This window comes from Oncorhynchus clarkii, chromosome 24, assembly GCF_045791955.1.
Source record: "Oncorhynchus clarkii lewisi isolate Uvic-CL-2024 chromosome 24, UVic_Ocla_1.0, whole genome shotgun sequence".
Lineage (NCBI taxonomy): Eukaryota > Metazoa > Chordata > Actinopteri > Salmoniformes > Salmonidae > Oncorhynchus > Oncorhynchus clarkii.
The window spans coordinates 18,511,172-18,533,497 of NC_092170.1; the positions used below are offsets into that span (position 1 = coordinate 18,511,172).

Consider the following 22,326-nt stretch of genomic DNA (forward strand, 5'->3'; position numbering starts at 1 on the left):
ATAAAGGGTGCTGGTATAAAGAGAGAGAGTATAAAGGATTCTGGATATAAAGAGAGAGAGTATAAATGGAGCTGGGTATAAAGAGGGAGTATAAAGGATGCTGGGTATAAAGAGAGAGAGTATAAAGGATTCTGGGTATAAAGAGAGAGAGTATAAAGGATTCTGGGTATAAAGAGAGAGAGAGTATAAAGGATGCTGGGTATAAAGAGAGAGTATAAAGGATGCTGGGTATAAAGAGAGAGAGAGTATAAAGGATTATGGGTATAAAGAGAGAGAGTATAAAGGATGCTGGGTATAAAGAGAGAGTATAAAGGATGCTGGGTATAAAGAGAGAGAGTTTAAATGATGCTGGGTATAAAGAGAGAAAGAGTTTAAATGATGCTAGGTATAAAGAGAGATAGTATAAAGGATGCTGGGTATAAAGAGAGAGAGTTTAAATGATGCTGGGTATAAAGAGAAAGAGTTTAAATGATGCTGGGTATAAAGAGAGATAGTTTAAATGATGCTGGGTATAAAGAGAGAGAGTTTAAAAGATGCTGGGTATAAAGAGAAAGAGTTTAAATGATGCTGGGTGAAAGAGAGAGAGTATAAATGATGCTGGGTATAAAGAGAGAGAGTATAAATGATGCTGGGTATAAAGAGAGAGAGTATAAATGATGCTGGGTATAAAGAGAAAGAGTTTAAATGATGCTGGGTAAAAGAGAAAGAGTTTAAATGATGCTGGGTATAAAGAGAAAGAGTTTAAATGATGCTGGGTATAAAGAGAGAGAGTATAAATGATGCTGGGTAAAGGGGGGGTATAAAGGATGCTGGGTATAAAGAGAGAGAGAGTATAAAGGACTCTGGGTATAAAGAGAGAGAGAGAGAGTATAAAGGATTCTGGGTATAAAGAGAGAGAGTATAAATGATGCTGGGTATAAAGAGAGAGAGTATAAATGATGCTGGGTATAAAGAGAGAGAGTATAAATGATGCTGGGTATATTTAGAGAGAGAGTGGACAGTGCTGATCTACAGTCCAAACTGATCCTACAGTATATCAACACTCCTACTCTAAGACTATGGTTGTGTTCCTAAGGGCACCATATTCCCTCTAGTGTACTACTTTTGACCAGAGAACAGGGTGCCATTTGGAACAACAGTCCCTGATGTCCCCAGTCCCCCCTCTCTCTAACTCTCTCTCCAGTACTGCCTGACACACTGTAACAGTTAATGACACGGCCGGTGCCGCGCTGGGGATGTTACTGCACTGTGGGGGCGTCCTCCCACATGCTCTGCCTAAGGAGAGAGAAAAAAGAGAGGAGAGAAAAATATTAGTAATATTCCTTCGTGTCAAACGACGTGTCCCTGCATACCAATGAAGGAAGAGACACAGCGTCACAGCAGAAATAGCCAGCTAATCGACTACACACACACACACACACACACACACACACACACACACACACACACACACACACACACACACACACACACACACACACACACACACACACACACACATAACCCCTCATTATCTCCATATCCATAATCATCCTCCTTTAAATTAGTCTAATCCACTTTCAGTAACGGTGGTGTAATGTGCTCCTCTCATTCCTTGGTTCCAGCTAGTGTTAAAGGTCGGGAGTCTGGATTACAGGCTTCTTATTGCTGTGAAAATGACTCAATTTGTCTTAATCACTTCACACCCTGCTAACTGTCATCATTACGGTTCATCTGAGAAAAGAGAGGCAGACACACACCAACACACATACACATCTGAGACATTACAACAGTCCCTGGTTGTGGCAAAGTGGCAATCTAGATTCCCTCTTGTCATTTTCCCGCACTTTTTTTGGAGCACATTGTACAGATAATAACCTCTGTATGAACTTAAACAGTTAACTTTCCGAAACACCGACAGCCATAGGGAACGGACTGTAATATTAATTAATGAAAGAAGATATTAGCATGAGGTAGAGAATGTGTGGGAAGCCTTTAGCTACTGCTGATGGAAGAGTCAATTTCACACAGTCAGATGCTGAATAATCATAGTCACTTTGTGTGAGCTCTGCAAGAGGTTGAAATGTAGCTGTGTAACTGTGTGTGAAACGGTGACTCTGATACTCTGAGTGAGTATCATTTAACTAATGATCCTTTGAGACAGACACAAGAAACTCCTCAACATGTGCCATAAAATATGCATTGTCATTCAACATTTACCTTCTGATTGCCTCATTAAAGTTTACTTTTTGACTTTAGATGTGACTTAGTTCTGTTAACATTATATATAAAGTTCAATAAAAAACATGAGCCCCGGCACACCCAGAAAAAAATATTTTATAGAGTTAACAAGAGTACAGTCTGAAGAAGTGGAAACATGGTGTGTAGTATTGTACTGTATTTTGTACTGTATTTTGTATGTTCCTTCTCTCCTTGCTCAGATCAGAGGTTCCAATGTTTGATAGAACTTCCGCCTCCTGCTGAGAAGCAGTACTATCACATACTTAAAAGCACTCAGCTTGCCCCTCCCAGGTGGCGCAGTGGTTAAGGGCGCTGTACTGCAGTGCCACCAGAGACCCTGGGTTCGCGCCCAGGCTATGTCATAACCGACCGCGACCGGGAGGTCCGTGGGGCGACGCACAATTGGCCTAGCGTCGTCCGGGTTAGGGAGGGCTTGGCCGGTAGGAATATCCTTGTCTCATCGTGCACCAGCGACTCCTGTGGCGGGCTGGGCGCAGTACCAAGGTTGCCAGGTGCACGGTGTTTCCTCCGACACATTGGTGCGGCTAGCTTCCGGGTTGGATGCGCACTGTGTTAAGAAGCAGTGCGGCTTGGTTGGGTTGTGTATCGGAGGACGCATGACTTTCAACCTTCGTCTCTCCCGAGCCCGTACGGGAGTTGTAGCGATGAGACAAGATAGTAGCTACTAAAACAATTGGATACCACGAAATTGGGGAGAAAAAGGGATAAATAAATAAATGTAAAAATTTTAAAAAGCATTCAGCTTGAGATGTAATATTTATTTTTCTTAAAATTTTTCTGGCAAGGGGAGAGAAGGAAACCACAGTGTTCTGTCTCTCTCTCTCTCTCTCTCTCGCTCTCATTAAATAAATTACAGCTTAAAATCAATAACATTTTGTTATCTCACAGACTTTTATTTTATTTTATTTAACCTTTAATTAACTAGGCAAGTCAGTTAAGAACAAATTCTTATATTACAATGACGGCCTAGCCCGGCCAAACCCCAAACCGGACGACGCTGGGCCAATTGTGTGCCGCCCTATGGGACTCCCGATCACGGCCGGTTTGAACTAGGGTCTGCAGTGCCTTAGACCTCTGTGCCACTCGGGAGCCCAAAACAAGACTCAGGGTAATCTAATAATCATCCAATCATGCTTAAAATTCTAATCATGCGTCATAAAGATTTATTGGCCCGGCTAATTGAAATTCCTGGATCTCAGTGTTGTTTTGTTAACAAAGCTGCTAATTGATGGGAAAAAAACAGAGTTGACAGGTTGAAGTGGTCATAGAAAGAGAGACTCTAGTGTTCTTCTGTAATGAATGAAATGGGGTGCCACACTGCACACACTATCCAAGGCAACTGAGAATGAACTCTAGACAGTGCTGTTAGCTAGGAAATAAATTCTACTGTAACTACGGTGGCAATTGTTAATTTTTGTAGTATTTTACGCCCTTTTTCGATCTTGTCTTATCGCTGCAACTCCCCAACGGGCTCAGGAGGCAAAGGTCGAGTCGTGCGTCCTCCAAAACATGACCCACCAAACCGTGCTTTTTAACACCTGCTCGCAGCTCCCCAACCTGTCAATGGACAAAAAAATTGTAACATTAGCTTGCGCTAACAACAACAACGGCGCACAAGAAAATGAATTGTGACAGCTATGTCTCAACCAATCATTAGACTACAGCAGAGGGTGTTGACAGTGTGTGTGTGTGTGTGTGTCTCTAAAAGTGTTGACAGCGCCTAATTGGGCCATTGGCCAGATTCCATACAGGGTGTGAAACAGACATTGGGTCCATGATCCACCAGGGGCACAGAGTGTACGATGACAAGCCGATACAACACTGGACACTATTGACGGTCCAGAATGATCCATGATAGGGCTATTAGGGCAACAACTCCAGAATGTCAGGAAGCCTTGCTGGTCCTAGTGGTGAAGTGAGGTTCCTGTAGGGTTGTAAAGAAAAGCTCATGGGTGTGCATAAGACCCAAGTTTGAACCCAGTCGGTTACATCACATTACAAAGTGTCCAGATGTATTAATAACCAGGTTGAGCCATCGCAGGCCTCCCCTCTGTGCAGATCTCCCTTTCTCTCTCTCTGAATATGTCAAGAAAGTTCATGCCAGCCATGTGATTTCTCTCTAAAATATTAGGGATGAGACGCCTCTGATGTTGACCGGACTGCACAAATGGACAAAAAAATAAGCTTTTCTTTTGAAAAAATGTACATTACTTAGTGACCCCAAACTATTAAATGGTAGTGTATATTGTGTATTTCATTTGTTGTTTTATTTTCTGTTTGGAGCCCAGGACGAGAAGGCGTTGCTTTGGCAGCGGCTAATTGGGAATCCTAATAAAATACTAAAATAATACTACTACTTCGACGGCCATGTTAACATAATGTATTACTGAGCTGTAAAACAAAGTTATTTTTGTAATAGGTGTTGTCATAACCCTTTGGAATATTAGCAGCTTACAGGGTTCCTATATTTGGGTAACCGTGGTGATAATGGCAAACTGATGGTTGGGTAACCGTGGTAATAATGGCACAGAGATGGTTGGGTAACCATGGTGATAATGAAACAGTGATGCAGTGTCCCCCTGTGTATTGGGTTCTGGAAGTTAGATAAGAAACAGTTTGATCCCTGAGGATTGGGAGCCTTTCTAGTGGCTTGTTAAATGGTAATACTTTACTTAAAGCCTTCAGGTGTAACCCATTATGATGCTGAGTCTTGCCTAGACTTTGTTTTAACATGTAAGACAAACTTATTTAAGATTATATGTAGTTTCCACCAACCTTTGTTGACCGGTTGCATCACCGCCTGGTATGGCAACTGCTCGGCATCTGACCGTAAGGCGTTACAGAGGGTAGTGTGTACAGCTCAGTACATCACAGGGGCCAAGATTCCTGCAATCCAGGACCTATATAGTAGGCAGTGTCAGAGGAAAGCCCATAAAATTGTCAGAGACTCCAGTCACCCAAGTCATAGGCTGTTGTCTCTGCTACCGCACGGCAAGCGGTACCGGAGCACCAAGTCTAGGACCAAAAGGCTCCTTAACAGCTTCTACCTCCAAGCCATAAGACTGCTGAACAATTAATCCAATGGCCACCGGACTATTTACATTGATCCCCTCCATTTGTTTTGTACACTGCTGCTACTCGCTGTTTATTATCTATTCATAGTCACTTCATCCTTACCTACATGTACAAATTACCTCAATTAACCTGTACCCCACACACTGACTCGGTACCAGTACATCCTGTATACAGCCTCGCTATTGTTATTTTATTGTGTTACTTTATACATTTTATTTTTTACTTTAGTTTATTCTGTAAATATTTTCTTAACTCCTCTTGAACTGCATTGTTGGATAAGGGCTTGTAAGTAAGCAAGCATTTTACGGTAAGGTCTACACTTATTGTATTCGGCACATGTGACAAATACAGTTTGATTTGATTTGATTTGACAATACATATTTACGCAGCCGACAGATTCAATGTTTGTTTGTTTTCTCAAATACACTACTGCCAAACCCATGTTGGCCTACTTAGGGTCCCAAGCTGTACTATCCTGCTGCCTGTGATGATGAGAATGCACTTTGTTGTGGCAGCCAACTCTCCTCAGGTGCTCATATTTAAGCTGCAACTGCTTTGCATTCTTGTCAGTGTCTGTGTCCCAGCAGAAATATACAGCAGAGAGAGACCATCACCGGGGTAATGCAGGGAGTACCAGAACAGTCACTGTGATACAGCTATTGCTGCTACATGAGAACACAGGGAACGGCAAGAAGACAATTAAACACGTAGCCTCGCCAGCACCACTAGCTGTGGAGACTCACTTACAATGACATTATCTCAGACATTCAGTAGGTCACGTCATTGGGGATAGGGCAGAATAAAGAAACAGAAGAACTCAGGGGCTGAGGGATTCAAATGCACAGCTTCCATATCTGCTCTCACTCAAACATCTGCAGTTTGAAGGTTAGAGATAACATTGCAATGGAGGGAAAAGAGGAGACAGGTAGAGAAAACATGTTGACGGAAGAATATGGAAAATATAGTTGTGTTTGGTGAGAAAATGTGAGAATATTCCCTATTATATCCTGGTGCTTCATTGATGCTTCTTCCTGTGTCTTGCATAAGGTAGAAGCAGTACACGTGGGGGTGCAGGGTGAACTTCACTCTGTCTAGTCTGGCTGTATTGGACCCGTGGTGTTCAGACCAGCAGGAGGAATCAGGTTAATGTGTCACAAATTGCCTTTAAGTGGATTGATGTGCAAAGTGGTCAGACTACATCGACATAGTTAGTCTGCCTCAGACAGTGGATTCAGTCAGAGAGTGCTAATATCTTTTCACTGGTCATAGTGCATATAACCCCATCCCCACCCCTCTCTTGCTCTGTCTCTGTCTCTCTTTGTCTCTGCCTCGCTCTCTATATATTTGTTTTCTTTGTCTTTCTCTCCCTCTTTCTCTATCTCCCACCATCTCAATTAAATGCCATTTGATTTACTATGGATGCTACAACAGACATGGATTGTCATTAGCACACCATGGTCGACTGTCTGACTTCTGAGACTCATTGAAATGGGTTCAGTATTTAGCCCGTCATATACATCCTACAGAGCCTGTTTTTAAGGAATTTACTCAGGGTCCGGTCTCCTTCCCTCCCCTCTGCTTCTTCCTTCCTCGTAACCACTCACTCTCAAAGGTCACTCACTCTGCCAGGAAGCATATAAATACACACACACAGAGAGAGAGAGAGAGAGAGAGAGAGAGAGAGAGAGAGAGAGAGAGAGAGAGAGAGAATTTATTCTACCTTATTTGCATATTTCCCAGAGTGCCTTGTCATTCGTGGGAATTATTGTTACCATAGTTATCACCCATTACTATTTGTTAGCGACAAAGCCATGGTTGTTGTATTCAATGGTTTTCAGTACTGTAGCCTTCACCAAGTGTGTGTCTAAGTGAATATGTTATCTTTAAAATGAAACTCTTTATGACAATACATTACATATACCATAAGGCCTTTCTTTGAGGCCCTAGTTACACCCTAACACAGTGATCTGAAACTCCTGGTTTACAGGCCACATCAAGCCTGCAAGTCACATTATGCTGACTTGCAAAGTGATGTGTCATTCCAATTGAAATCCAGACAGAGTGAGGATATTCAACAATTGACCCTTCGCTAAGCCCTGCCCCTCTTGGTTACTGTTGGACAACATTTTCCCAGGAAGCCTAATTGCCCCTTCTAACCACTGGTGAAATCCCCTCAATGATCTCAAACTGTGTTTTTAATATGAAATTAGATTAAACAAAGACGACCCCTTGCTAATCAGGAAACGCTCAGGTACAGTATGTTGTGGTGGACTGTCATTACAATTGCTTCACAGGAAACTGGTAAAATTATATTTGTAGTGTGGTTAGCCACTGAATGGCTATGAATGCACTGTGCATGCAGTCAAAGCTACTAACCAAAGTTACTAAGCACCAAGTGCTCTCGAATTGTTTGCTGATTTTATTATATTCCTAATATATCCAATACATTTAAAGAAAACAAGTTATATTAAGTGGCTAGCTAACAATTTTTCCTACTGTCCTCACTGGCTTTCATGTGTTTCAAACATGAGCTTGTCTGAGGTGTCGGACTTGTCGACAGTTGCTATCCATTGGAACACAACGATTGGTTTCCCAAAATTCTGGGACAGCATCCTGCATTCAGAATTGCCAGGGAAGGGAAGACTGATTATTGAGACTACCTAAATCATATCAACTGGAATAGCCATCTCAGCAACGGGTGCAGTAAGTCCAACTACAAACAGATTGGATTAGTTTAGAAAAATTGATGTTATTTATGTTTGTGTGGCATAAGGTTAATCAACTGATCAAAGTACATGCAAAAACACAGGTATTGAAACAAACAATTCTGAAAAATCAAGCAAACTAGCACATTAGCTCAAATTCCTGTCCTTTTGAAGTCCACTCACAGAATAACGCTGATTAAGCAATTGGTTAAGATTGATTTTAAAAAAAAAATGTTTTTACAGTGTACATCTTTCATAAAATATACTGTTTTTTTTCATGCTACTGAATATGAGTCTCATAAAAATAGTTGAAAGCACTAAAGTGTAATCTCGAGTCTATACGTTCATTCTCACCTGGTGTGTGGCACCCCATTTCATTCATTACAGAAGAACACTATTGGAAATGTAATTAGTAGACTGAGAAAGAGAGAGAGAGAGAGAGAGAGAGAGAGAGAGAGAGAGAAAGAGAGAGATTAGGCAGAACATTCATAGAAACATTATCATCTCTGGAGAATTGTTCATTGTTGTTAAAGTGGTAGCCTTTTCCTGCAGTCATTGGACAAAATCGCCCACTAATGGCCTCATGGGTGGAATGTCATTAATATTTTTTATAATTTCATAATTATCAACATTATGAAGAAAATAATTATTGATACACACAGAACATTAAAAAAAGAGCAGCATTGCAGTTCTTGACACAGACCAGTGCGCCTGACACCTACTACTACAGTATAGGCACATAAATAATTTGTCTTGCCTATTCACCCTCTGAATGGCACACATACACAATCCATGTCTAAATTGTCTCAAGGCTTGAAAATCCTTCTTTAGTCTGTCTCCCCTTCATCTACACTAATTGAATATGATTTTACAAGTGACATCAATATGGGATCATAGCTTCCACCTGGATTCACCTGGTCAGTCTTTGTCATGGGAAGATCAGGTGTTTTATACACTCGGTGTATATAAAGTGTAATATTGGTATGCAAACTCAAAATGTAATACAGTTGAAGTTGGAAGTTTACATACACTTTCGCCAAATACATTAAAACTCAGTTTTTCACAATTCCTGACATTTAATCCTAGTAAAAATTCCCTGTTTTAGGTCAGTTAGGAGCACCACTTTATTTTAAGAATGTGAAATGTCAGAATAATAGAGCATGATTTATTTCAGCTTTTATTTCTTTCACCACATTCCAAGTGGGTCAGAAGTTTACATACACTCAATTAGTATTTGGTAGCATTGCCTTTAAATTGTTTAAATTGTTCAAACATTTCAGGTAGCCTTCCACAAGCTTCCCACAATAAGGTGGGTGACTTTTGGCCCATTCCTCCTGGTAGAGCTGGTGTAACTGAGTGAGGTTTGTAGGCCTGCCTTGCTCACACACGCTTTTTCAGTTCTGCCAAACATTTTCTATGGGATTGAGATCAGGGCTTTGTGATGGCCACTCCAATACCTTGACTTTGTTGCCCTTAAGCTATTTTGCCACATCTTTGGAAGTATGCTTGGGGTCATTGTCCATTTGGAAGACCCATTTGCGACCAATCTTTAACTTCCTGACTGATGTTTTGAGATGTTGCTTCAATATATCCACATCATTTTCCTGCCTCATGATACCATCTATTTTGTGAAGTGCACCAGTCCCTCCTGCAGCAAAGCACCCCCACAACATGATGCTGCCACCCCCGTGCTTCACGGTTGGGATGGTGTTCTTCAGCTTGCTAGCCTCCCTCTTTTTCCTCCAAACATAACGATGCTCATTATGGCCAAACAGTTATATTTTTTGTTTCATCAGACCAGAGGACATTTCTCCAAAAAGTACGATCTTTGTCCCCATGTGCAGTTGCAAACCGTAGTCTGGCTTTTTTATGGCGGTTTTGGAGCAGTGGCTTCTTCCTTGCTGAGCGGCCTTTCAGGTTATGTCTATATAGGACTCATTTTACTGTGGATATAGATACTTTTGTACCTGTTTCCTCCGGCATCTTCACAAGGTCCTTTGCTGTTGTTCTAGGATTGATTTGCACTTTTCGCACCAACGTATGTTCATCTCTAGGAGAAAGAACGAGTCTCCTTTCTGAGCACTATGGCGGCTGCATGGTCCCATGGTGTTTATACTTGTGTACTATTGTTTGTACAGATGAACGTGGTACCTTCAGGCATTTGGAAATTGCTCCCAAGAATGAACTAGACTTGTGGAGGTCTACACATTTTTTTCTGAGGTTTTGGCTGATTTCTTTAGATTTTTCCATGATGTCAAGAAAAAGGCATTGAGTTTGAAGGTAGGCCTTGAAATACATCCACAGGTACACCTCCAATTGACTCAATGATGTCAATTAGCCTATCAGAAGCTTCTAACGCCATGACATAATTTTCTGGAATTTTCCAAGCTGTTTAAAGGCACAGTCATCTTAGTGTATGTAAACTTCTGACCCACTGGTATTGTGATACAGTGAATTATAAGTGAAATAATCTGTTAACAATTGTTGGAAAAATTACTTGTATCATGGACAAAGTAGATGTCCTAACCAACTTGCCAAAACTATAGCTTGTTAACAAGAAATTTGTGGAGTGGTTGAATAACAAGTTTTAATGATCCCACCTAAGTGTATGTAAACTTCCGATTTCAACTGTTGGTGGTTCCAGCGTGGGAATGAAAGCAGTGTAGACACGATTCCTTGGAGAGAATAACCAGGTGGTCCTGCTTGAATCCACCCTCTTAGACACAGCTACTCATCCATAGCATAGATTGCTAAAAGGTTCCTTTGTCTTCTTCAACCTCGTGTTGCGTTTTGGGGTTGCTGACTACTTAGACCTTGATGTTAATTCTCGGTTCAGAAATGGGCGTTTCTGCCTTTAGGGCAAGTTCTCTGGGCGTAACTAGTTACAAGGCACGGTCTGGATTTTACTCAGATCCAATTTAGACAACTAACTTCACATTTCATCTTTACAAAAACCTTAGCTTTGATCTGGACGTTTTCCACACAACGTACAGTACAGTATGCAAAAAACAGGAACATATTATAAAAACTCTTCAAGTTACAATGTTTTCGTTAAAACGTCGTCATTTAACTTTCAATAACATAACACAAATGAAATTCATTTTCATATTCCATCTATCGTCATTACTGTGTTTACGTGTGATCAGGGGTGAGTTCATTCCGCCGATTCTGTTGAAAAACATTTCTTAAACGGAAGCAAACAGAACGAAACGGGGATTAACATACCTGAATTTGTCCAATAGAAACTCTTGTTTGCAACTGTTGGACTAATGATTTTACCCTAGATCAGCTAGATGCAGGCAAGAATGTGCAAGGCGGTATTGAATGTGTCACTGGAGCAATTTTTCTATCGGCCTGTGTGCACTTACGTTGTAAACTTTTATTCATAGTCTAGGTTGTAGCAACCTCATGATGGGTATAGGGGAAATTAGAGTATCATGTAGTAGCCTAAACCTATCGATGTTACATTGAACTGGGGGAATGGAATATGAATGACAGTCATCCAATATGCTGTAATAGGCCATGCTCATTAAAAAAAAGAATCATCCTCCATCATCTTAAACGGCACTGTATTGAAGTATGAAAATAGTTACAGAAATAGTTGCATGATTTGCATCCATCAGACAAAAGGTATCTCTGTAGAGTAATCAATACTATTTTATACCTATTGTAAAAACTGAAAATAATAATAACAAATGTACAATTGATTTGGGAACCTACATTCCAGTCCCCCAGTGTCTATGTAGCAAAGGAAAGTTTGTTGTTTCCTTTCCCTCTCTACCTCACTACTCTTTTCCTCCCCTTTCCTCCCCTTCCCTCCCCCCTACAGTTTGACATGCAGCGCATCACCCTTGAGGAGCTGAAACACATCCTGTTCCACGCCTTCAGAGACCATCTGACCATGAAGGACATCGAGAACATCATCATCAACGAGGAGGAGAGCCTCAACGAGAACTCGGGACACTGTCAGGCAGACTTTGAAGGAAGTGAGTAGAGTAGATTCTGTAGTCTATGGAGAAAGAAAGAGAGAGAGAGAGAGAGAGAGAGAGAGAGAGAGAGAGAGAGAGGCTAGCTGTCATTGGCGGAGCAGAGCGTGCTGCACGCCCATCCTCCTGTCAGGACGGATCTGACTCAGCTATCAGGATCCATTACTGTCATAGACTCCACCTGCTGATTTATTGATTGAAGGTGTTTATGGTGTAGGAAGTCATGTGGTCCCCTGGGCTATGACTAACAGTGATTAAATATGCATAGCCTGGCTCTGCAAAAATTTGTCTTTTAGGAAGTTTTGAATACCGCAGCAGCAGAGAAGGGTGTTTAGGTTGATATGAATCTTTATTGTTTGTTTGTTATTGGGTTGTTCCACAAAAAGAGTGCCTTTTGTGTCCCTTTGATATTTTCCGAAGACATTTTGCACCAATATTGAATTTTAAAAGCCTGCTATATTAATTGAAGTGCCATTTAATATAGACCACATGGAGAATTCAATAAATCAGATTTTCTATATGAATAAAGGCTTGCTAAAGTGCCAAAATCTTCTATCAAGAGCAGAACACGTCAACCCTGTTACCCATAGATAGACAAGCTGGAAATGTTTTAGCAATTGAATTGTTTTAGTTCAGCTTGCATTCAATTACCACTCCCTGTTGCACACAAGCTTCCATTCCCCCATTCACAATGGGATTTATGGCTGATTTAGGATGGAATCGTCAACCTGTTACGGTCAACCTTGTGACTTTATTTGGCATTTAATAGGCACTTATTATAATCAAATAACATTTTATTGGTCACGTACACATATTTAGCAGATGTTATTGCGGGTGTAGCAAAATGTTTGTGGTGTAGCGAAATGCTTGTAAAGTCTAATTTTAAATGTAATCTCTTGAGGGGAAACATGGTTTTTATGAAGTCAAACATGTACTCTTTTTGACAGAATGTTAGAAATTCTGAGTATTTTTGGACTAAGTTACGCTTTTCAAAAGGCACTGTGGAACAACCCTGGAACGACCCTTTTCAAAAGGCACTGTGGAACGACCCTGGAATGACCCTTTTCAAAAGGCACTGTGGAACGACCCTGGAACGACCCTTTTCAAAAGGCACTGTGGAACGACCCTGGAACGACCCTTTTCAAAAGGCACTGTGGAACGACCCTGGAATGACCCTTTTCAAAAGGCACCGTGGAACAACCCTGGAACGACCCTTTTCAAAAGGCACCGTGGAACAACCCTGGAACGACCCTTTTCAAAAGGCACTGTGGAACGACCTTATTTTGTCTGTAGTGAAGATAATACAACAGTTGAATGTCAGGAGCAGGAGACCAGAGTTCAGATGAATAGTAACAAAACAAACATTTAAGCATTTCCCCTGATATCCTTTGAGTATAACTACTCACACCTTCCCCAGTAAGATGTTGGTTCTGTAGCCTTTCAGGTTAGAGCCACTCAGAAGTCATTGTTTCTTAATCTCCTTCTGTGGCAGTCTGATACACAATGCTCCTCCTGTGTGATGCTGCAGAAACAAAATGGCCTCTCATGCTGTAGGAGTGGCAACAGATAGTAGGGCTGGATATGGTTTGTAAGGAGCTTTATTAGGTGCAAATCAATACATTTTAGCTCATTTAGATTACACAAGTTTACTTTTGTGTCAGTAGTGATGATTTCAGTGCTTTATGACATCAGAGTTATAAATAGCTTGTGAGAGTGAGAGAGTGAGATGTAAAGCGAGTCGGGGGCGGGCTACACAGGACTCTGTATCTGCAGGTCATTGGCCCAGCCCACCTAATTACCACGGTTACCAGAGCCCCATAACCCAGTCCGCTGTTTCCAGGTCACTGATTGGCCAGGGGAGGGAGACTTGCTGACTTACCATTCTATGCCGGTGGGAGACTGAACCGGATAATGATATCACGGCCTAAAGTTGGCATGGCTTTCAAGTGTGTGTGCGTGCATATCTGTCCATATGTACTATACATTTGTGTCAGTTCTATTTACATCTCGGGTCCCACTGCGCTGCGGATACAAACACAAACACATCATGTGACAGAGAGCAGAGCCTCAGCTGCTGCATAGGATTAATCTCACCTCTGCATTCTTTCTGCCAGTCACACTCTCCCTACCACTCACTCCCTCCTTTCCTTTCTTCCATCCCTCCCTCATTCATTTTCCAACATAAATAACTCATTTCTCCAACCTAAATCAGGTCCCACCTAAATCAGGTGATTCAGAAGAGAGCCTGGTGCAGTTTGTTTAATAGTAATTTCTCCCCATCAACACTGCTGAAAATGACTTGGTATTAGGCTTTCTCTTTTTTATTTTCTTACAACAGAGAATGGCAAATGGCAAGAATGTGATGTGCCAGCTTGAAATGGATTTTGGTAATAAACCTCTATGCACCTTTATCTTTCTTTCTCCCTTCCCCCTTTTCTCTCTTCTATTAGTCCATTCTAAAAATAAGAACCGGCAGACGTGTGTGAGGAAGAGTCTGATCTGCGCCTTTGCCATGGCCTTCATCATCAGCGTCATGCTCATCGCGGCCAATCAGATGCTGCGGAACGGCCTGGAGTAGCCACACCCAGCCACGCCCACTGTGAGCGGGAAAAACTAACCTGCATGTGCATGATGAAAGTGGGTGAGGTCATTTCCTGTTTCTTTAGAAAGAAAAAAAAAACGACTTCAAAATGCCTCACTGATGGTGACAAAAAAAACAGAAAACACTGAATGATAAACCATCAGATTTTTCTGAGTGGATGACAGTCTGACGTCCACCGACACTGAGAAGCCAGCATGAGGAGTCCAGCGAGACCCCTCATAACCCCATTACTCTGGCAGGGACATTCAAGGGCTGACTTTCGCTTACTCTGCTGTCTCTGTTCCCTAATGCAATAAAGACACAAGTACAGGAGTTCAGTACTCTTCCTCTCTTCCCTACCCAGAGTCTTCATATGAAGGTACCTTGGAATTCAATTTGAACTTCTTGCCTCAGAAGGCAGAATCATGGTGGATTGAGACATGCCCTCATTGTATTTGTACAAGGCAGCATCCTTGTGGATTGAGACATACCCTCAATTGGATCTGTGTGAGAGAGAATGGAGCTGTGCCTCCTGCAGTGCAGAGAGCCTGATTAGTTACAGGGCACACCCCTGCAGTCTGGCTACGCACATACACTCTTATGCACGCATCTACGCATGTACTTCCACACACACAAACACACACACACACACAATAATTGGCCTGTTATTCTAGTTTCCTGAGGGCGGGTGGAAGCCAGCTCACCGCTGGAGCATACAGTAAAGCTCTGGATGCGACAGGCATGATGGTGCCGTCTGCTGTAAGGCTGTTGTTTAAGCTCTTCTAAAAGCTTTCATCCAGAGTTCCGGAGTGAAATCAGTGGGTATTCCTGTGCCCAAACTCCTCACTGTTACTGTATCTGTGTACATTCCCAGTGCTAAACAGAACAGTGTTTGAAAGACCATAGCTGTGAAAAGTCTGGGCTGTACTGTACCTATGATCTAATTCCTCTTGAGGTAGGTATGCCTGAACTCCTGTATTGTATTGACTCTCATGGTAATATATAAACCACCTACAGTTTTGCTGAAGACTGCTTGTAATAGCTACAGTACTGCATGTGATCAAGTCTACGTCGATATGTAAATATGTATGTAACCCATGTTGTTGTTGTCTACGTGTATAGGGTGACGGTGTTCTACTCTGTATGTGCATGATTGTTGGTACACTCTACTCCTGCAGATTTAGAGGTGGAGGGAAGGAGAGAGCACTGTGAAACCAGAGGCTGCTGCCTTCCAAATCACAATACACAGGCAGGCAGATAGACAGACAGACACAAAGCTCTCTATGTTCCCCTCACCCTCTGGCCAAAGCCATTGAACTCAATAGAGATGTACTGACTGAAGAACACTAAATGGTTGTTGTTGTTTTCCGTTACAAATGTGTATTTTCAGTAGGAACAGTCCATCCTTTGTGCATGTTGTTGGGTTCCTTCACCCACCCTTTTGCGCTGTACAATCATTTCCACCTATCCCCATGAGCAGAACGGAGAGTAGAATCACGGACTGGTGTAAGAGCCCCATCTAGAGGTTGGCTCAAAAATTCTGATATTTTTTGTAACACAGTGTGCTCCCCTAGCTCTGGTCCAAGGTTGGAAGGCCAAAATGGGTTATATGAAAACCACACCACAAATATAAGTACAAAAATATAAGTTTGTTCAATCAGTTAAACAAAGCATATTAATTATGATTGTACATGATCAACTCAGTATACAAGAAAATCTGTGTGTGTGTGTGTGTGTGTGTGTGTGTGTGTGTGTGTGTGTGTGTGTGTGTGTGTGTGTGTGTGTGTGTGTGTGTGTGTGTGTGTGTGAGAAAGAAAGAGAGTGAGGCTACTTAGAGGGGATTATTGGATAGTTTGGTTCATCAGGCTGACCCCCATTCTTCGCTTGAAGTTGATGGCAATGTGAGTATCCAGAGTATAGTACCTCTGTATCTGATAGAGAATTTACTATGTGGGGAGGGTGGATTGTTATTATTGTAGTGGCTTGTGTTAAATAGATGGATTTCAGAATTACCTGGAAGAATCCATTGAAGGGTTTACGTAAACTTTCCGGGAGGTATGAGTATTTGAAGATGAAAGTGCATAATAGACAAGATATTGAGTTTCTTAAACAAAGGTGCAGATGGAGTCAGATAATTAGAGGATGTGGCTAGTCTTGCAAAATCTATTTGTATGATGAGTCATTTGTGTAGGTAGGAGGCATCAGGTGCATTCGGAAAGTATTCAGACCCTTTGACTTTTTTCACATTTTGTTACGTTACAGACTTATTCTAAAATTGATTAAATTGTTTTGTTTTTTCCTCATCAATATACACACGACCCCATAATGACAAAGCAAAAACATGTCTTTTTTATTTTTGCAAATGTTTTAAAAACATTTACATAAGTATTCAGACCCTTTACTTAGTACTTTGTTGAAGCACCTTTAGCGGCGATTACAGCCTCGAGTCTTCTTGGGTTTGACGCTAAAAGCTTGGCACACCTGTATTTGGAGAGTTTCTCCCATTCTTCTCTGCAGACCCTCTCTGTCAGGTTGGATGGGGAGCGTCGCTGCACAGCTATTTTCAGGTCTCTCCAGAGATGTTCGATCGGGTTCAAGTCCGGGCTCTGGCTGGGCCACTCAAGGACATTCAATGACTCCCCAAGCCACTCCTGCGTTGTCTTGGCTGTGTTCTTAGGGTCATTGTCCTGTTGGAAGGTGAACCTTCACCCCAGTCTGAGGTCCTGAGCACACTGGAGCAGGTTTTCTTCAAGGATCTCTCTGCGCATTGCTCGATTCATCTTTCCCTTGATCCTGACTAGTCTCCCAGTCCCTGCCACTGAAAAACATCCCCACAGCATGATGCTGCCACCACCATGCTTCACTGTAGGGATGGTACCAGGTTACCCCCAGACGTGACACTTGGCATTCAGGCTAAATAGTTCAATTTTGATTACATCAGACCAGAGAAATCTTGTTTGTCATTGTCTGAGAGTCCTTTAGGTGCCTTTTGGCAAACTCTTAGCTGGAACTCTGGAGCTCTGTCAGAGAGACCATCAGGTTCTTGGTCACCTTCCTGACCAATGCCCTTCTCCGCTGATTGCTCCTTTTGGCCGAGCGGCCAGCTCTAGGATGAGTCTAGGTGGTTCCAAACTTATTCCATTTAAGAATGATGGAGGCGCTGTGTTCTTGGGGCCATTAATGCTACAGAAATGTTGTGACACTGTTACAGGAATAAATTCCTCTGTTTTAATCACCAATTAAAATTAATCACTCTGTCAATTCATAAGAGGTTGTAAGACCCTTATTGGTATAAAATGGACAGAGACCAGCCTTTGAAATCAACCAGCTGCGTTTATTCTCGTGAGAACTGCCCATTACACATTTTACCACAGGTTTTAAACTGAAAATGACGTCATTAGTTTCAGTACTAGCCCATGTCATCTCCGCTGTAGTACAATGGCTGTATGGTTCTCACATGTCTCTCCCTATTTAAGATAATATATGACCGAGCCAAGGTCATGCTTGGGTAGATAAGCCTTCTAGCCAGACTGGCTATAAGTTCATTCATTTCTACCATGGCACAGACAGTCATTGTTCTAATTCTTGATTATATTTACACACATTATATTCAGTACTAGGATTAAAAAGAAAATTCATACATATACAGTAACATAATAGTATTCTGATTAGTACATATACAGTAACATAATATTATTCTGATTAGTACATATACAGTAACATAATAGTATTCTGATTAGTCAGTCCTGATTGAAATGTATACATAATTAGTCATCATTGATAAAAAATTCCCTTAACAGACACCCTTCCCCAGATCTGTGCTTCGACACAATCCTGTCTTGGCGCTCAACAGATAATTGCTTTTAGCTCATTGCTTGGTTTTTGCTCTGACATGCACTGTTAACTGTGGGACCTTGTGTTCCAAATCATGTCCAATCAATTGAATTTACCACAGGTGGAATCCAATCAAGTTGTAGAAACATCTCAAAGATGATCAATGGACACCGGATGCACCTGAGCTCAGTTTCGAGTCTCATAGCAAAGGGTCTGAATACTTATGTAAGTAAGGTATTTCTGTTTTTTTTTTTTTTTTGTACAAACAAAATTCAACATGTTGTCGCTTTGTCATTATGGGGTATTATTAACTGCACTGTTTGTGGGACATAGATAGGAGTCTTTTATTGGAATTCTGTATGTCTTGCCCATGGCAGAAAATCTCCTTTCTTTTCACCTTGAAGAGGTTTGCATTAAAGTATGATCAATGAACGTCCCCATTCATTTTATCATCATGTTTGGACGGATGGCTCCTCTGTGAAGTTTCCAAGTTTGTTTTATGATGTCAAAGTAAAAGCACTGATTTGTGTGCAATATCATCTTGCAAATACAGTAGGCTACACTGGATTTAATATTGTTGAGACCACCAATTTAAGCTTACTGGGTGCAAATTCTCACCTCATTCATTATATAATGTATTCTGTCAAACTTGAGTTTGTTCCTTATTTAGCTGTTTTGAGCTGTCACCCTTGTCTGCTTCATTAATGGCACCCTAATACACATGTTGTGCACTAATATTGACCAGGGTCCATGGGGCTCTAGTCAAAGTAGTGCACTATAGAGGGAATAGTGTGTCATTTGGGACACTACCCTGCCCTAACCCCATTATACACTGTAATACCAGGGTATAGTCTGAACCTTGTGTTGATGAATAAATAAATACATGTTAGCCCACATGAAAGGCTCTGGCCTGGGTATACAATACTGTTACAGGGGATGGAGCTGTACCTGCCATCACAGAATCAGTGCATGTCTTGATCATTAAAACTGATGGTGAATGAGACTGGAAAACTAACAGTCTCACTTCAGTAGCATGGTGTTTGAATTGCACATGTATGTGCTGTATGGACACTGTACATAAAATGCATAGATATACACAGTGCTTAATTTGAGCCGGATCCTGCCGGAACACCTCTCCATTTTGGACTTTTTTTTCCCGGAAACTATTTGGCCGGATCTGATACCTATTGTGGCATGAAAAGAAGTACAATGTAAAAATTATAATGAAAGTTCATTCGAGTTGCTTCTTCGTTAATTATCCTACCCTCACAAAAAAACGTAATGTGAAAAGGTAGATTTTCACGCCTTGCCTAATATTCTAAGTGTTGATTTGGGTTGAGCCGGGCGAGTTTATGGTTTGAGCAACATTGTAACCTTTGTTTGAGCCCAACGACGTGTGTGAGAAGCGCGCCATCATCTCTCACATAACTGGAATGAGATTCACTTTATATGATCTCTCTCCCTCTCAGTTCTGATAGACATGAGCCTAGGGCCTCCCGGGTGGCGCAGTGGTTAAGGGTGCTGTACTGCAGCGCCAGCTGTGCCATCAGAGTCCCTGGGTTTGCGCCCAGGCTAGGGAGGGCTTGGTCGGTAGGGATGTCCTTGTCTCATCGCGCACCAGCGACTCCTGTGGCGGGCCGGGCGCAGTGCGCGCTAACCAAGGTTGCCAGGTGCACGGTGTAGCCTCCGACACATTGCTGCGGCTGGCTTCCAGGTTGGATGTGCGCTGTGTTAAGAAGCAGTGCGGCTGGTTGGGTTGTGTATCGGAGGACGCATGATTTTCAACCTTCGTCTCTCCCGAGCCCGTACGGGAGTTGTAGCGATGAGACAAGATAGTAGCTACTACAACAATTCGATACCACGAAATTGGGGAGAAAAAGGGGTAAAAATTAAAATAAATAAAAATATATATTAAAAAAAAAAAAGACATGAGCCTGGAACTCTCATCTCTCCGTTGCACATCATCGTGTATTTCCTTATAGAATCATAGCCGCGCGAAGGATTCTGAAGGAACTGCAGCAGCCTACAGTCGGGAACGCGCGCCAATATGTCAGTGAAAAAACAGTACGCAGACCAAACAGGCCTTTCGTAATATGTCAAATACAATCGAGGTTGGGGAGCAACCTATGCTGTAGGTTACAAACATATTTTATAAATGTCCAAATAATGTTCTGCAAAAGAGAGAGAGGCTACACGCGCTGCGCATCATTGGGTGAGTCAGTGAAACTGGAAATCATTTTTAGAACTATAATTTCTTCCTCATACTGTTGCCTACAATATGTATCTACACACCTAGGCCTAGGCTATTGATGGATTCAAGACCATGTCGTTTTTATTGATCTCAGTTTGTCAGTGTCAGTAGCCTGCCATTTCGATAATTTGTGCGGTATTAAAAAAGATTCTGCCAAAGTCTCCAGTCATGGACCCTAAAAATACTCCCCATGTGTGCAACTTCTGTAAGTGCCTCTACTCTACTGCTCTATGCTACTACGCAAATGCGATGATTTCTTTACTCATGCGTTCCGGTACCTCAGAACTCCCCAGGTCACCCTCTCACGCTCACTTTTTGTTCCGGCACCTCCCGATTTACAAATTAAGCACTGGAATACAGTACATACATATACACATGTAAACTGTGCATGCACACCATTAAAACATGTAGGGGCAGTTTCCCGGACACACATTAAGCCTTGTGCTGGACTAAATAGCAAGATCAATGGAAAATCTCAATTGAAAGTGCTTTTTAGTCCAGATTTAAGTTGTATTATTAATAATAGCCTGAATATTGTATCTGTAAATACTGAAATCGGTACAAAAGTAAATGGAAAGCATTTATGCAATAAAACATCTCTTTTTTTTGTAAATGTTGCTGTATCTCATTGTCTTCCATCAGATACGACTAGTGTTGTTTAGGAGACCACAAAATGGAGGTATAAGCCAGTACATCAGTATACTGTAAACCTGGTTGTAAATTATAGATCAGCGCCCATATTTACAAAGCATCTCGGCGTAGGAGTGCCGATCCCTGTCCAGGTAATATAAAAGGCTAAACTGATCCTAGTTACTAGGTCAGACAACTGTTATGGAACTGATTACACAGCCTACTGTTGCACTATACTCGCTGAGAAGGGGCCTTAGGCGCAAGCCTAATTGTTCTGTAACCTCAATAGGTGTGTGCATTAACATGGAAGTATGAGTGTGCGAACCTTGTTGGGTGTGTGTGTGTACCGGAGGGCAGCGGCCTTGCTTACCGGGGATCAACGGGGATAGGTAGCTCTGGCGTGACTCCGTGGTCGGGCCAGCACAAGCGGGTGGTTGATGTTTAAATTGGTGTCAAATAAATAAAACAAAAAAATGGCATTTCAAATAAAATAGGCAGTCGAGAGTACTCCTCCCTAATTTTTATTAATGATCTAAAAGTTAGAACTGATCCTAGACCGAAATAGAAGTGCTGATCTGGGATCAAGTCCCTCTGTCCATGCAATCTTCGTTATGATCTAAATAAGACTAAACTGATCCTAGGTCAGCACTCCTGTTCTGAGACGCTTTATGAATACGGGCCTCGACTGCCTCCTTGTTTTTAATGGCTGCCTCCTCTACTCCCACAGACACACTACATAGTGAATGTGATTGTTCCATTCATAACTCTGACGCATTCTCATGGCTCTGCTAGCAGTTTCCTCCGCTGATGCTAGCCAGCTGGGATAAAGCTGAATGGGAAAAAGGGACTGTCTCTTTTGAAATCAATTAAAAATGATTTTTGGATGCTCTCATTGACAGTGAAAATATATATATTTTAACAACAGTAAATAAATAGTACTAACAAAGGTCGCAGTTGTAAATGAGAACTTGTTCTCAACTGGCCTACCTGGTTAAATAAAGGTGGAGAAAAAAAAGAAAAAAA

The 22,326-nt window shown here is 41.7% G+C and overlaps 1 protein-coding gene across 2 annotated transcripts in view; it reads left to right on the forward strand.

The window, feature by feature from the left end:
- LOC139382762 (calcium-binding protein 8) overlaps positions 1 to 15,313 on the forward strand; it is a 56,044-nt gene extending 40,731 nt beyond the window's left edge. For both annotated transcript variants that reach the window (XM_071126898.1, XM_071126897.1), the window contains exons 5-6: positions 11,851 to 12,007; positions 14,458 to 15,313. In XM_071126898.1, coding sequence (XP_070982999.1) covers positions 11,851 to 12,007; positions 14,458 to 14,585 — 285 coding nt within the window. In that variant the 3' untranslated portion in view covers positions 14,586 to 15,313. The remainder of the gene's footprint in view (positions 1 to 11,850; positions 12,008 to 14,457) is intronic.
- The last annotated feature ends 7,013 nt before the right edge of the window (positions 15,314 to 22,326 follow it).